Genomic DNA, 16104 nt, shown 5'->3' on the forward strand with positions numbered 1-16104 from the left:
GAACTAAAAGCTCGAAAATTCCGTTTAGGTCTCCGTCAGTAATCCCTTCTTAGTTTGCCAATCATTCACGTCATAAACACAAAAATAATACGCTAGGTGGCAGAGCTACCACTTCGCGGCTAAGCACTGCCCATTTGTATTGTTATTACACGTCCCATACCAACCAACAGAGCATACATCACGACGGTAACAAGTCAAACAAGAGCACGAGGCGCACACGCGGAATGGATCAGAATAAATATGTCACAGCGCCGAAAAACGAATATGCATCTCGCGCTATCCCCAGAGAGGGCCACATGCATTCAACGACGCACTCGATCGTAAACATGGAGCCAAGAACATTCACACAGGCTTGCTCCTTCAGATTGCGAACAATCGAACGTCACATACGTTTATAACATCCCCAAGCGCTGCCGTATACCAAAGGCGACCCTGATAGCTGAGAAAGGCGGTATCTGTTGAGGTACAAAGTAAGCGCGAGAAGTGATATTTTCGATAGATCTACTGACTGACACCAGCCCGTTAGAACGTGCCTGAGAAGCTCACAGGTGCGGGACTCCGCCCCGCAGAGGCTTGTGCTCAAAAGACGGACGGCTACACTATCCCTGCGAAGGGGGTTGTGCTGGCAGGCAGCAGTGAACACTCTGTTCACAGCTAGTACCCCGTACGGGCGACTGAGAAACAGACTCGATAGGCAACCCTTGTTATAGACATCGATATATGACAGAGGGCACAGGGGACGCCCCAACCCCAGCACGTATAAAAATAATGCACTGAAGTACCGCGCCCGGCACGGAGAGACCGGGCTACACAGAAAAATAATAAACGAACTTCGGAAACTTGTCGCATCGACGGTGCTGACGAAAGTAGAAATAGACACTGAAAGCAACGCCCATACTCCCCAATCACGTCCAGTAATCCCCATTTTTGGCAGAAACTCGTCGCAACCTGGCGGCCATCTTGGAGTACCCTGGCGGCATCGCCATCTTGCTTTAGCCAGCCGTTATACAGCTCTGGCTATATGGCCTCATACGCCTCGTCGCCATCACCGGCGCCTCCCTCTAGGAAATCCTCCAGGGCGTCTCGCTCGCGCTGCGCCGGGGTCCGTGCCGGCTCCCGGTCCTTGTGCTTCTTCTTCTTTTTCTTCTCCCCGTTCTGTGAACAGAGAACATGTTTCGATTGGTTAACTTCATGGCCCAGTCAAGAAAAAACAGTAAGCAACTCGTAAATAAGACAAAGTCATGACTGCCATGTGCCAAAAATTTTCGACGCAAGTCGGTTTTAACAGGTAAACGATAAATTGCTCAGCGTAACGAAGAGCCCGACTTAACTATAACTTATGATGACTTAACAAGTCTAGATTAGTGCGAATCGAATATTCTATTTTGATAACACATGAGCCAAACTTCAATGTTCCTAAAACAGCCCGCGTACAATAAATGCACCCGACTGAGAGTGTCTCAACAAACATTGACACATACCGAGCACAAGCGCAGGGGCAACTCAAACTTTCATGAGTTAAACTCATCGTCCGGGAGAGTCAGTATTATCAGCTCTGCAACGGGCAGGATTACGATGTCTGAGGCAATACCCCTGTTTCAATAACGAAAACACAAGCTGCGAAATCGACACCCACCTCTTTGTCCTTCTCCTTATCCTTCTTTTTCTTCTTCTTGCTCTTCACCGCCGCCTCCGCGCCGCTGTCGGGCTCAGCGCGCTGCGTCGGCTCCGGCTCACTCTCTATCGTCGTTACCGATGCCACCGACTCGTCTGGTGTCGGGGAGGCCACGAGCCGCGCGTCGCGCCTCCTCCGGCCCGGAGACTCCACAGTGGCCGCCGGGGGAGGTAGCTCGTCGTCACTGGAGTCGGGCGGCGCGGGCCGGGCGGCCGAGACGCGGGTCGCCGGAGAGGGGAGCAGGTCGAGCTCGTCCAGCTCCTCCTGGAAACCGGCCACCATCGGGTTCCCGCCGCCCGCGTCGTCGTCGTCACTGGAATGGGAGGGTGGCGGGTCTCAGAGACGTACTAACAAAAACGGTAAGAAATATGCTATTTTGAAAGTGTCATTTTCAATCAAGGAACAACGACACATTGATGGTAGAGCATACAATTGAAAAAAGGTATGTAGAACATAGGCCACAATCTGTCATTGACCCTTGGAAGTAAACTTTGTCCGAGTCCACTCTATCACAACGCTACAAAAAAAAAACACAAAAAAAAACACGAGGACGTCAACGCTTACGGTAACCTTTAAGTCAAGAAAAAAAAAATCAACACTTAAGTTTTCAATACTAAATATCGGCATGAAAATGAGACAAGATCGCTTTGTCAGAGTCCACTCTCTCATACTGACCTGTCGGAGTCTGCCCTCTGCTGCGGCTGCTGTTGCCCTCTGACGGGCGTCTGCTGCGGCGTGGTATCGTCCAAAAAGTCGGCGTCCAGCCCGCCATCAGGCACGAAGGCATCCACATTCCGCTTGTCGGGACTGCCGGCTGTATAGGAGGGGGGGGGGGGGGTGAGATGTAATGAACGGCGTGACGTGAACAGCTGCTGACCGGTAGAGTGGCATTCTGGCATAGAGTATGGTGCAAACCAGTCATTCCAATTTCCAAGGAATGCAGGACGAAGCTGTTATTTAGAATATCAAAGCATCGACGCATTGTGAATGATTCCCGTAAATATATGACGTCAAAGTCGACAGAAGAGTTAAATATATCCAGTTAACTCAGAACACCGAAAGGCTGAAGAAGCTTTGGGAACCCCACAGTTCGCCGAAAGGGCACCGGACACTCCTACAGACCTACAGACCTACGAATGACGAATGACGAATGACGAGACCTACAGAGACCCACAAAAAGAGATCTTATACATAGCTCTTCTACATAAGATATCTTTACATTCACCTACCTATGGGCACTCCGTTGGGTGTGGGCGGATGGGACCGGTCTGCGGCCACCTGCTGTGACTGAGACTGAGCTGCTGGAGACTGTGATTGCGACTGTGACTGCTGGGCGGGCTGTAACTGTGGCGAGCCGGTTGGAGCCGCTGATAGCGTACCCGGCTGAGAGGCACTGCGGGGTAGGCTCGCCCCGGCTGCGAACGAAGGGACATACTGGTGGTTAGTTTGGGACGCGATAGGGACTGGTGCCACTCCCGTTATATAAGGAGCTAACACACGCACATCCTCCAATGACCAACACAATCCCATAATCCCGTCGTAAATTGCACGAGCCACGCAAATCAGCACCGAGTGCATAAAGATATAACTTTTCCATTTCACATATTCACGAGTAATACGCAGCAGTTCTAGCTGAGCTCGACGCTACGCCTCCAAGTCTGTTCCACCCATTATCGACATTCGAGTCCAGAGCGGCCCTAACCGTGATACACGTAGTGTACCAAAAATCACGTTCCGGCTCCCATCCGTCCTTGCTCTCCCTCACACCACATATATCGATAATATTTCATCGAACACCCAACTCTGATGCCTTCAATCACCTCCCCCTCCCTCACACGACCCCTCACCGTTGGCGCGTCCCGCCGCGCTGCTCAGTGCTGTCGTAGTCTGTGAGTGGGGAATCTTCTGTGACGGAGCCTGAGAGTCGGCCGTCTGGCGACGACGATTGGTCAGGTGGTCCAGGAATCTGCGCGAAGACCAGAAAGGGAATAGGTGAAAACTCAATGGCGAATGACCAGCGGTGACCGCACCATTTGGTGAGTACGGTAAGGCAGAGCCTAGACGCCAATCATGATAATACTTCTCTCAATGAGCATTTGACGATATTCAAAATTCTCAGAGATAGTGAAATAATTATCGTCAGCGTATATCTAGATCAAGTGGCATCTCTATAAAATAGATGTCAATGCATTTCTTTCTTACATAATACACGCAGTTTACATGCTCGTGGCTCGGTGCGACTGCTCAAACGTAACAGACAACACTGTTGAGTTGAGAGTTCAGTTGTTAAAAGCTGATCGGTCCATCCGACTCACACGTCATAGTTGGCATCCTCCGACTCCTCGTACAGGTCCAGCTCCTGGTGCGTGGCCTCCGTCTCACGCTCATTGGTGGCCAGCTGGGTCAGCAGACACTCGCGCTGCAGCGTCAGGAACGGCACGTTCAGGAACCGGTGCAGCAGCTTCAGACCGAACCCGTTACGCATCGACGACTCGGCGTAACGCACCTGTGCCGCGCCGCCCGTCCTGCAGGGGGGGGGGGGGTCAGGTCAGGTCAGGTCAGATCAGGTCTGGCTGGGATGTTGTGCCACCAATGCTGGGTGGATAACTCTGGAATCACAATTTGCAGCCTAGTACTTCGTAAAAATATTTATATATTTTTCTACCTCTGTTCTCGTCCATCCATTCTCTATGTCCATCCTTCCCTCTTCTCCCTCTCTGCTATGCACTCCTTCCCTACCCATGAACTTTATATCTCCCTCTCTACCAAGTAAGTGTACCCCTCTTCCCTCCCTCCTTCCTCCGTCCGTCCATCCGACCCTCCCTCCCCTCTATCTCCCTCCCCTCCCCCATTTCTCACCGCTCAGCGTGTTCGGCGAAGAAGCGCACATCATCCTCTCGGACCTGTCTATGGTGTCCCATGTCTCGGTGGTTGCCCAGCACCAGCACGGGGATGTGGCCGGGCACGCGCGGCAGCTCGCGCTGCACATACTCGAACGTCCACGCCTTGGTGATGTCGAGCACCATCACCACGCCGTGGGTGCCCTTGTAGACGTCCAGGAACTCGGCGTCCAGCGCGGCTTCTTCGGGCACCGGCGCTGCTGCGCTGCTGTTCTCCAGCTTCAGGCCTGGATGGAATGGTGGGAGGTGTTGGGGTCCAGTGAGACTCTGTGTTATGGCAGCAGATGTCAGGGGTGATGTGCTTGTGAGCTTCCTAAAAAAAACTCGACTGAATCAGACCGGGGATTTGGGTTTACTGTTCAGTGGCAAATCATAGCAGACACACATACTTTTCTTATATTTTATGGTCATTGATGAATGATGACTGATGACTGATGACCTAAACGTGTGCACACTTCAGCAAATATATCTGTCAGCACTTTGAGCAATGGAGCCCGGACATTGCAGAGGTATTGAGCTCAGTCTCACCTTCCATCTTTTTCTTCTTCTTGGCCTTGTCCACGACATCCCAGATCTCCACCTTGACCACATCATCTGTGGCTTTGTAGGACCACTGTATGCTCGCTACCTGGGAAACATGTACAGACAAAACTCAATGGACAGAACATGTGCCAAAGGGTAGGGCAGTACATTATTCTAGAAGTTCATTCAGTGACTACCACAACATGCCAACACCAGGTCAAAATGTTTATGCATACTGATTTTATTTGGTTAACAAAATGTGCCACTTAAATGTGACTGAAATGTGACCAGTGAAGACCAATACCTTGTCACCAATGTGAGCAGTTAATGAGCATTAAAGCTGCTTAAGTAGGTAGATCAGAAAATAAAGTCATGAGATTCCTAGCTGGTGATAGAAGGACCTGAGCATCTAGAGGCAGGCATGCAAGACACCAGCATAGTTTGAGAAGACAACAATAAATCTAGAAAACAGAAGTATCAGACAATACTCAGAGGAATAGAGGGGATAGATAACTTAGGGCTTTGAGATAACACATCAGTACTTATGCAAGCCAAACCAACAATTACACAGAAGACAGGTAAGTGTTCCTGTATAGCTATTTAGATACCCCTTGAATAATCAATAAATTGTTCAGAAATGTACCTGTATCTCTGGTGTTGACTCGTACACCTCACTGAATGGCTTTCCCTGTAGTCTGTTGAAAAGGCATGTCTTACCAACATTGTTGTCACCTTTGATGACTATTTTCACTGTGAATTGAAATGTCATGGTTAATAGGTACATGATAAGAAATCGATTATTACAAATTTAATCCCAGAATTCACATGTTAGGGATATGAGAAAGATGAAACTTTAATGACACCAAAATGATGCTTTTTTACAGCAATCATAGCTAATCATCAGATCATACCTATCCATCAAAAGTGAAATTCGACTCATTTATATGCATCAGCCTATTTAAACTCATGATTTACATACTTTTTAGCAGACAGTTGAATGACAAACACATGTACTTACTATTATACTGGATGCCCCTAGCAAATTTCCTCTGCAGCTGTGATGACATAGCCTGGACATTGCCAGGCACCACTGCTGGTGGGGGCTCATTTTTGCCTGCAAGCTTCTTTAATGCTGAAAACATCTTGAACACCTATCCAAAGATCAAACCTGAAAATGTGCAACAAAATCATTAGGCACCTGAAATGTTAGGTATATGATGAGCTGGTGATTGCCAATTGGTTAGCTTGTATTTTTTGGTAGGAGACTGGCTCAGCTCAACTATTGATATAGCCAATTTAAAAAGCTGTATTTGAATATTAATTCATAAGTCACTTTACTTTACAAAGGTATAGTTCAGGCTGCTTCCTCATTTATCTTAAAAAATATAAGGCATTAATTGCATTATTGAACTGATTAAGCTATGCTTGACCCTGATATCAGGAGCTTGTCCAGATCGGGTCCAACGGGCCTCACAGCCTAAAAATCCTGTTACCATAGGGTAAGGTAGGGTGATTCTTTATTTATCCTTTCCTCCAGCAGTGAGCAGGCCATGGCACCAGTTGCAGGTACATTATTGCTCTTCCTCACCCTCAAACTTTTCCCAGGGTTACGACAGCATTAAGACCCCACCCCTCATCTGATGGCACAGCTGGGATAACAGCGCAAGCCCCAAATGGGACGAGTGGCATAGGAAACTGGGACTGAATCTGAACCTACCAACCAATGCAACTGAGAATGAGATGATACCTTTGCAATCGATGTCACTTACTCAGTAGCATATTCTAAAACATGTTGCTAGGGATGAAATAAAACCCTAGCACTAGTCACCTGTCACTACCACCATTAATTATTCTCACGCACTCAATGCAATTCCAACGTCCTCAATGTGAATGCATCACTAAACTAATAAAGTTTAAATGGTAGGTAACAAAATTACAAATAACGTCTAGGTTGCAAGTCCCGGAAAAATCGGGAAAATTGATGCCGCCCGGACCCCGGTCTTGCTTACCCCAAACGACCCAGATCAAGATCGAGATAATCTTCAGCCAAAGGTGCTTATGCTAACAATGCTCAATATGTTATATGTATGCTTAGAAAATGACGGTAACCATGATAGATGCGGGCAAATGAGTTCTGAAAAAGCACTGTGAAATGGAAACAACACCCAACACATCTACAAACAATAAGCAGCGCCGCCAGGGCCGTATGCGCCGCAAACACAGCGCAAACGAGCGCAAACATATCGTCCCCAGCATAGGTCCCCAGATTTACCCCATGAAAGAATAAATAATTTAGTGGTGTCTTCCTACTAAACGTCTCTCTTGCGTTGAATATGTATGATTCGGTAGCAGGGTTTGGTAGCCATTTCTCTTCACAAAGGGTACAAAATGTAAAGTATTTTAGGTACAGATTATGCTGTCGTAATAGCACAACAAATTACAAAACTTGAAAGTTGAAGCTATCCTTTTATCAGTGACTGGCGCATAGGCGCAGGCATAAGCGTAGCTGCGTAGGAGCAGGAGGCCGGGGGCCATGCCCCTCACTTTTCAACAATTTTTTTAAAGTAAAATATTTATTTTTGAATTTTGATATTTTTGACAAAACTTGCTAATAGGATCAGTGGCGGCGGAAGGTATTCTAGGATAGGGGTGCAAACGATATTGAAGCGCCCCTTCCCGCTGGGCGCCCCTTACCATATACCCATGGATGAAGTACTCCTACACATCAACACCAATATGCCTCCCAGTGAAATGAATTATGAATGTCGCCTTTCGACGCCGGTAGGCGCCCCAGACACCAGTGGATCTGCCGCCTTAAAACACCGATAGGCACCTCAGTGAAGCGAATGCCGGCCTATACCACCGATAAGCGCCCCGGATGAATAAATACCACCCGTCAACGCCGATACTCAGTCAACAACTCAGTGAAATTAATGCCGCCCCAATCTCCGATAGGCGCCCCAGGTGATACATGTCGCCCATCAACACCAACAGGCGCCCCATTGAAATGAATACCGCCCTTCAACACTGGCAGACGCCCCAGTGGAATGAATGCCGCCCCACAATGCCGATGGCCGTCCCTGCACTGGAAAATCAGTTTCGCCCCTATACAGGCGCCCATAGAAGTTTGCAGAGTGCTATTCCTGGTCATAATCATCTCCCCAGTAAAAAAAAAAACGCAAAAACGCCCTAGCACTAGGGGTGTAACCGCCCATACGGACAGTGCAATTTTACAGGCCCCAATCTCGGACCTCCCTTAACATTCATATGTTGTAAACGGCAAACCGCCCCCGATAAATGTTACACAAACTAATTTCCTTTCGCATATCGGCCATCAGGCGCCCCTTTTTGTCGCATGGAGCCTGCAACGCTATAAGCCCTCATATGTTCGTGTTGGCGTTCGGAGGCTATCGCCTTCAAAGACGTCTCCATAAATGTTTCTTTTTCGTCCCACACACAGGCGCCCCTCTTTCGCATGCAGGCGCCCCTCTTCCGCATGGCGCGCTTCTCGAGTGGCTGCGCCCTCCTAGCCTTTATCGCCTGGCAAGATTATATTCGACAGGGTCGGCAGCATCTGCCATCTGCCTTTGTTTCAGATAAGGATGCCCTCCACTCTTCAGCATATCAATAGATACTTTTCCCACGTCATTGCCACCATCTTCGTGTCACAAGTGCCTTTATCAGTTGCGGTGTCGCACTGCTCAGATTTATGGCTGCCGCAGGTCTTAACTTCCTGCCTCCTCTACAGATTTTCGAGGCGCCCCTTTCCATAGCTTTAGGGTGCAGCTGCCCCCCTTGCCCCCCTGCTTCCGCCGCCACTGAATAGGATTATAGGAAATGGTTCAGCCAGGTGAGATGTTCACACAAAACTGCAAATAATTTCTTGAAAGGGGTATGTGGGCTCCCACAAAGTGACATTGAAGTTTCGCTGCCCCCCCCCCTCCCCCCCACCAAAGGCACATTTTTCGTGAGGTTCCTACGCCTGGGCGTAGAAACGGTTGACTTGCAAGTCAACCGTTTCTACTCATGGGCGGCGCACCCACAATGCTTCATGAAGCATTGTGGGTGCGCCGCCCATGAGTGGCTCAGATGAGTGGCTCAGCCCACGAGAGGGAGGGGAAGTGGGTTCCGAGTCGACCCCCAACCGTTCCTGCACCGATGGACCTAAAAGCTTCGCGAAAAGACGTGCTGGCCGTGTCGAGAGGAAGCCTACTGTGTCCATATTTCATGGGAGGGTCATAGGTTATTGGTTGATTGTTCAGTCATCAGTGTTCGTATGGGCAAAATTTGACCTTTAACCCGCGCGGGGCTGGGGTCTCCAGCCGAACGCACGGGGCTGGGGGGGGGGGGTAAATTTTACCCCCTTGTTATCTCCCGAACTAACGGTCAGATTTGGAAAATTCAAACGCCAATCGAAAACTCTCATCACGAACTACTAAAAACATGTACTTAATTTAAAGTTTGAGGTCAAGGTCAAGGTCAGGTCAAGGGTACAAATTGCAAGTTTCTACAGTATCGGCCTTGCACCGTAGTTGCCGAAGAATGGAGTCATGGACTGAGACTGATCGCCCAAAACGTGTTCTTAGGCTACCAAGACAATATTCGTTGCATACAATATCATTCAGAGGTCAAGGTCAAGGTCAGGTCAGGTCAGGTCAGGTCACCAAAAAACAAAATATAGAAAAGGGCATGTGCGACACATGTTTTATGGGTCATTTTACTCATAGAATTCAATAGGCACACTCAATAAGTGATATGGACCACCTCTGGATGAATTTCAGGTCGAGGTCAGGTCAAGGTCAGGTCAAGTGAGGTCAAATTTTGAAGTTGGTTGTTTAGGCCTAAAAAGGTGTCTATCTGATGCAGTTTTTCACGGCGAATCGAATGGTGCTATTTTTGTTTCCGTACGAGGTCTAGAACTTCCAAAAACGTCATTTTTCAAAAAAATTGTGTGTCGTGACGTCATAAAATTTTGAATAACTCCCACATTTTTGAACCGATTCTTCTAAAATTTGGTATGTAGGTGTACATAGACCACTTCTCTGACATATATTCCGTTTTTTTTCGATAGACTCAAAATTTTGGATTTTATAATGATTTTTCCAAAAAAGTCAGTTTTTTGAAGAAAAAAATTTAGGCCAAAATCCAAAATTTTCAAAAAACCGAGATAGCCATTTGATAGACAAAGTAAAATTACGTGTAACCTTTTTGTTACGTCTTGATTCCTTTAAAAATGAAGGAGTTAGCGGCGTTTGAACTTTTGCCGTTTTTGAGGCGAAAATGACGAACATGACGTCACTAAAACGTCAATTTCTCAAACATTTTCCGACGGATTTCGCTCAAATTTTCAGGGAACGTGTCAAATTGATGTGAGAAAAGGTACTGAAAGTTTGGCGGCGCAAAAATTCGCGAGGGGGGGTAAAATTTACCCCCCCAGCCCCGCGCGGGTTAACCCTCGCCGGACCTATTGGTTTTCTACATACGCGCCGGCCGAGGGGGGGGGGGTACGACCCCCCTCGCCGTCTCGCCCCTGGTGGAGCTAGCGCGTCGCGGAAAAAAACGAGCGTGTGCGCCGTTACGAGACGCAATAACCCGATTTGGTCCCGATTTTATTGGTACCCGATTTTAAGGTCCTAGGTCAACCGGTGACCTCTGAGGTCAGGTCAAGTGCCCCAAGGTACGGTTCAGTTTTTGGTGAATAACTTCGCAAAAAAAACGGCCGCAGAGCCGCGATTTTGGCAGCATCGTGCTCGCCTCGCTCAGGCGCGTCGAATGATATACTTTTTTCGGGTCAGGTCAACTTAGGGTGTTGACCTCAGGTTAAGGTCAGGTCAGCACCCCCAGGTCACGAAGTTGGACGAAATAGGTCATGTCGCATATCATTCGATTCAGCAGGTCTTCCTGAGTCCAATGGTGGCTTTCCCGACTGGCTAGCTCAATTTGATCGGGAGTTATTGACGAAAAACTAATATGACCTTTATGACGTCATAAATGACGTCACGCAAGGTCAACATTGCAAAAGTGACGCATCGCCCCCCCCCCCTACGGGGCGCGGGTAACTTGCAAGGAGTGCATCAAATCACGATTCTGTGTGCTTGAGATAGTTGGAGATCGTTCCCGGCGCCAGAATAGTAGTTTTCATTTTTCCCCATTGACTTATAATGGTGAGGTCACGAAAATGACCTGACCTCATATGACCTTTAGGAAAAATCCGAGATATACAAGTTGTGAGACTCATAATGGATACTAGATCCTGCAAGTTTCATTTCCCTGTGACATCTCCTCTGGCAGTGAGGGCGTTGCGAAGTTGCGACATCTGAAGACCGTGCAGAGGTTCACTTATGACGTCATAGGTCAGTGACCTGACCTGACCCAAAAATGCAGTTGGTGTCAAAAGATCCGGCTTGAATCAAAGGTCGAGTATGCGAAGTTTCAGCTCTCTATCGCCAGCGTGTTCGGAGCTATCGCGAAAAAAAAACTCTATGGGGGGGGGGGGCGGCACCCGCCGGCGAGGGTTAATTGACGCGAAAAACACACAGTGAGATTGTTGCGCGCATTCGTTATGTTTCAGGTCATTTTTATCATACGATATGTACCTACGAAGAAGGGATGAAGTCAATGGGCGGAGGTAGGGACTAGGGAGTAGGGATATATACATACATCATATATTTATAACCTTATGTAATAATTGTCATTTTGTCAGACAGCTAATTTGGGTAATTATTGAACTAGCTCCGAACTCTGAATTTCAAATCAAGGGTTACGCCTTATTAAGCACAGCATTGGGCTTGAGGACCTACAAGTGCACTTAGAATCGTAGAGTGTTATGAAGAACGTGGAATATGGCGCAAAACACTTCAGTCATTCCGCTTACGATTTTAAGTACGGAAGAAAAGTGAAATGGAAAATAAGGAATGCATTTTTTTCAGGCCTGATTTTTTTGCATAAAGTAGGGTGCCTAATGCCACTAACCATCAAAGTTTTTTTTTAGAATATATAGATGGGTATAAAATCAGTCGATGCTTTGATTTATTGACCTCTGGAGCCTTCACAATTCTATCGAGTTTTAATCTGTCGACATTTTGGCGAGAAACAGTAAAAGAGATATGTATTTTTTTCGATGTTGTAGGTACTCGAATTAGTCCACAAGCTACGGACTAATTTATCGGCAAATATCGAAATTGGCAAATTTAGTCTTTAGCGTCTCTATTCGCCTCGCCAAGGTGAACAGAGGTTTGTTACTTTCACCTGTTATTTCCCATGGGCGTAGGAACGTCATGAAAAGTGGGTGGGCCACCCTGTCAAGGGGCCTCCTTTTCCAGGGGGCCTCCTATTTTCAGGGGCCTCCAACTTTTGCCTCATCCTGCTGGCTGCTTTCAAGTATGACCTCCAAATCTAGCTTCTGAGATCGGACAGATGTAGGTACCCAGGGGCGTAACCGCTAAAGCGAACAGTGCGGAAAGTCCGCACCATTTTTAAAACTTCTTCCCCCTCCGATTTTTTTTAGAATCTATTTGCCGCAAACGGCGCATGACCCCTGAAAACCCTTACACAAATGTCTTCCTCGTTTCCCAGGTGCCCCCATTAGCTTCATAGGCGCCCTCTTTGCCATATAAGCGCCCTATGTGCCTATAGTCATCAGAGACATCCCTATATGTCCCAAGTCGCCCCGTTGTCGCATACAATGTGCGCTTATCATAGGCGTCTCTCTCTTATGGACACTTGAAGGCCATGCTCTTTTGCCATGCCGGCGCCCCTGTTTCTTATGAATGCACCCCCATGGCATTGATCAATTGCAATTTGCAGACCTCTATTGCATGTTGACGCCCATATATGTAGGCCTCAGAGGCGCCCCTCTTTCGCATTGAGGCGCCCCTATGGGCTTCATAGGCGCCCCTCTATTGCACGTAGGTGCCCTACTGTCTCAGAACCGCTCCCCTTTGGCATGCAGACGCCCATCTTTCGTACGGAGGAGCCGCTGTGGTTCTTAGAGACGGCATGGTGCTCCCAGACGCAGATGGGGCTCTCGGAGTCGACAGTGTGAGACCTTCAGTCGCTGATGGGTGCCCGCCAGATGTGGACCCTCGGAGACGCCGGTATGGGGCCCTCAGAGATGCCAGTATGTGGCCTTTAGAGACACCGGTGTGGAACTCTCAGATACTTCAGTGTGAAGCCCTTACAATTGCTGGTGTGGAGCTATGAATGCGCTGGCTTAAATCCCTCAGAGGCCGGTACATGGACATTAGAGCTCAGTGAGAGTTTGCGTGGTGCCTTCAGTGGCCTTGTGGAGCCGTTAGACATCAACATGGTGCTCTCAGGAGCCGGTGAGTCCTCAGAGTCACCGGTGTGGGGCCTTCAGAGCTCCAAGATATTGGTGTGGGGCCCTCAGAGGTGTCGGTGTGGGTCCTTCAGATGTACATATAGAGCCTTGAGATGCACAGGTGTGGTGGCCCACAGAGGCGCCGGTGTGGGTCCCCCAGAGCCACCGATATAGGGCCCTAAGAGACACTAGTATGACCCTCAAAGGCGCCGCTGTGTGGCGCTCATAACCACTGGTGTGGAGCCATCACAGGCGGGTGGAGCCGTTAGAGGCCGAAAAGGGCCCTTAGATGCCTACAAGGAGCCTTCAGAAGCCGGTGTGGCACCCTTATGGGGATAAGCGTGTCTACTTAGGAGCCCTTGAGGTGCTCTCATGAGCTCTGTAGGGCCCCACCGAGCCGAAATATGGCCACGGCCAGTTGCCACCGCATGGCTCTTCGGAATATCATTCTCAGGGGCCTCATCTGCCTAGTTTGAATAGAAGGGCCTCTCAGACCATCAGTCTCATGGGCCTCCTCTGGCTAGTATAAATAGAAGGGCCTGTTAGACCATCAATCCTAGGGGCCTCTTCTGGTTAGTATAAATAGAAGAGCCTCTCAGACCATTAATCTCAGGGGGCCCCTGTGGACAGTATAAATAAAAGGGCCTCTCAGACCATCAGTCCCGGGGGCCTCCCTAGAAAAGTGTAAATGTGGATAGAGGGCCCCCTCAGATTCATTACGAGTGGACCTCTCTGACTATCAGTCTCAGGGGCCTCTTGTGGCCAGTATGCATATAAGAGCCTCTCAGACCATCGGTCTCAGGGGCCTCTTCTGACTAGTGTGGATAGAGGGCCCTCCCAGACCACCGGTTTCAGGGGCCTCCAGTGGCCAGTTATATGAGCAGAAGGGCCTCACAGCCATCAGCATCGGGGGCCTCTTCTGACTGGTGTGAATATGAGGGCCTCTCATACCATCAGTCTCAGGGGCCTCCTCTGCCTAGTGTGAATATAAGGGCTTTCCAGGGCATCAGCCTCAGGGGACTCTTCTGACTGGTGCCGGATTGAGGGACCTCCCAGACCGAAAGTTTTGGGGGTCTCCTGTGGCCAGTATGAATAAAAGGGCCTCTCAGTCCATCAGTATCATGGGCCTCTTCTGCCTGGTGTGATTATAAGGGCCTCTCAGGTCATCAGTCTCAGGGGCCTCCTCTGACTACAGTGTAGATGGATAGGCCTCCCAGACCATCAGTCTCAGGGGCCTCTTCTGACTATTGAGGATAGATGGGCCTCCTCTGACTAGTGAGGGTAGGGGGCCTCGGCTAGACCGCCAGTGTCAGGGGCCTATTCTGACTAGTGTGGATGGAGGGGCCTCCCAGACCAGTGTGGATAGTCTGGGCCTCCTCAGGGGCCTCCTCAGATCCATTAGGGCCTCTCAGGCCATCAGTCTCAGGGGCTTCGACTGATAAGGATGAACAGAGGGCCTCCTTGGATCCATCACGGCCCCTTGGAGTCCGTGCGTGGGGATTCGTGGAACTTATTTTTACCGAGTTTGTTTATTCTGGAAGGTGACGACGTCCTCTCAAATCGAGACGAGGGGCCTCGAGTAAAAAGTGGATGGGCCAAAACACATGGTTGGCCCCCCCACCTCGAAAAGTGGGTGGGCACTTGCCCACCTGGCCCCCCCTGTTCCTACGCCTATGTTATTTCCTAACCCAAATCGGATGTGATGCTGTTAACGATCTCTCAGACCATTCACTATTTTTCACAATCAGTTCACAGACACAATCATACCAATTCACAATCGAAATTTGAAATTATTTTGACAGAAGTTATAATAAACTCCCTGCCGGATCGATTTGACCTGCCCAGTTCTTAGCGACTGTGCTTGTTTTCTGAAAAGACTTGGGAAGAGTGTCCGGAAAGATTAAGTAGCTTATTATTCTCAGCCCACGAGACGCAGTGAAACAGCGAGTCATCGCAAAACTAATAAAATTATCCAATTCCATTGCTTGTTGTTCAGCTGCTCACCCCTAAGTGGCATTGTGTTGACAAATGCAATGGTCTTATGTCTGAACAGTTGGCTGAATAATTTATTTGGGAATTATGGAACAGATTGCCTAGGGAATGAAAACACACAAAGAGACCGACAGATAGACGTTAGACAGACAGAAAGGGAAAGAGAAAACAAGGAAGAGCTGCGTGTTCGTGAGATAAGAGGTGGAGAAAGATCGAGCAAAAAGGATGAAGTGGTAATTCCCGCTTTGTCTTCTTTTCCCTTCGTCCTCCTGGGGAAGGAGAAAGAGAGAGAGAGAGAGAGAGAGAGAGAGAGAGAGAGAGAGAGAGGGAGAGAGAGAGAGAGAGTCAGTGAGCACCCTCTCTGCGTGCGCCGTTTACCACTTGCCGGTATCGTCGGACGTCTCCTCCTCCCACCTCCCCCTCTCTCTGCTCTATCTCTCTGACCAGTTACCCTAATCGACGCCGACGCCGACAGACCAGTGGGTCGGGGCTGTCGGTCGAGAGCGGTCGGGCCCGCCGACCGGCAGCGGTCGGGGTCGGATCGCCGACAGGTGTAGACGGTGGGTCGGGGTCGGGAGAGCCACGGATGTCAGACAGACATATTGTTGAGGAGTTCAGCGGTTCAGTGTTGAAATGACAGAGGTCTCGGTGGACAAGGACGTCTGAGGAACGTCAACAAACACAGGAACACCTGA

At 49.0% G+C, this 16104-nt stretch overlaps 1 protein-coding gene across 5 annotated transcripts; it reads right to left on the reverse strand.

The window, feature by feature from the left end:
* Positions 1-120: 120 nt before the first annotated feature.
* On the reverse strand, positions 121-7349 carry LOC122372858 (rab-like protein 6). Of its 5 annotated transcripts, none has more exons than XM_043350505.1 (11): positions 7107-7349; positions 6116-6265; positions 5741-5847; positions 5104-5203; positions 4535-4802; positions 3991-4200; positions 3523-3641; positions 2905-3090; positions 2351-2489; positions 1637-1988; positions 121-1155 (listed from the first exon to the last, which is right to left on the reverse strand). In XM_043350505.1, the coding sequence occupies exons 2-11, from the start codon at positions 6237-6239 to the stop codon at positions 1018-1020; spliced, it is 1743 nt and encodes a 580-aa protein (XP_043206440.1). In that variant the 5' UTR covers positions 6240-6265; positions 7107-7349; the 3' UTR covers positions 121-1017. The 5 variants fall into 5 exon arrangements, with proteins under 5 accessions (XP_043206440.1, XP_043206442.1, XP_043206443.1 ...); XM_043350507.1 differs by having other exon boundaries at positions 7280-7344; XM_043350508.1 differs by having other exon boundaries at positions 6959-7294.
* Positions 7350-16104: the final 8755 nt, after the last annotated feature.

Source organism: Amphibalanus amphitrite, unplaced genomic scaffold (genome assembly GCF_019059575.1).
Source record: "Amphibalanus amphitrite isolate SeventyFive unplaced genomic scaffold, NRLGWU_Aamphi_draft 001409F_arrow, whole genome shotgun sequence".
NCBI lineage: Eukaryota > Metazoa > Arthropoda > Thecostraca > Balanomorpha > Balanidae > Amphibalanus > Amphibalanus amphitrite.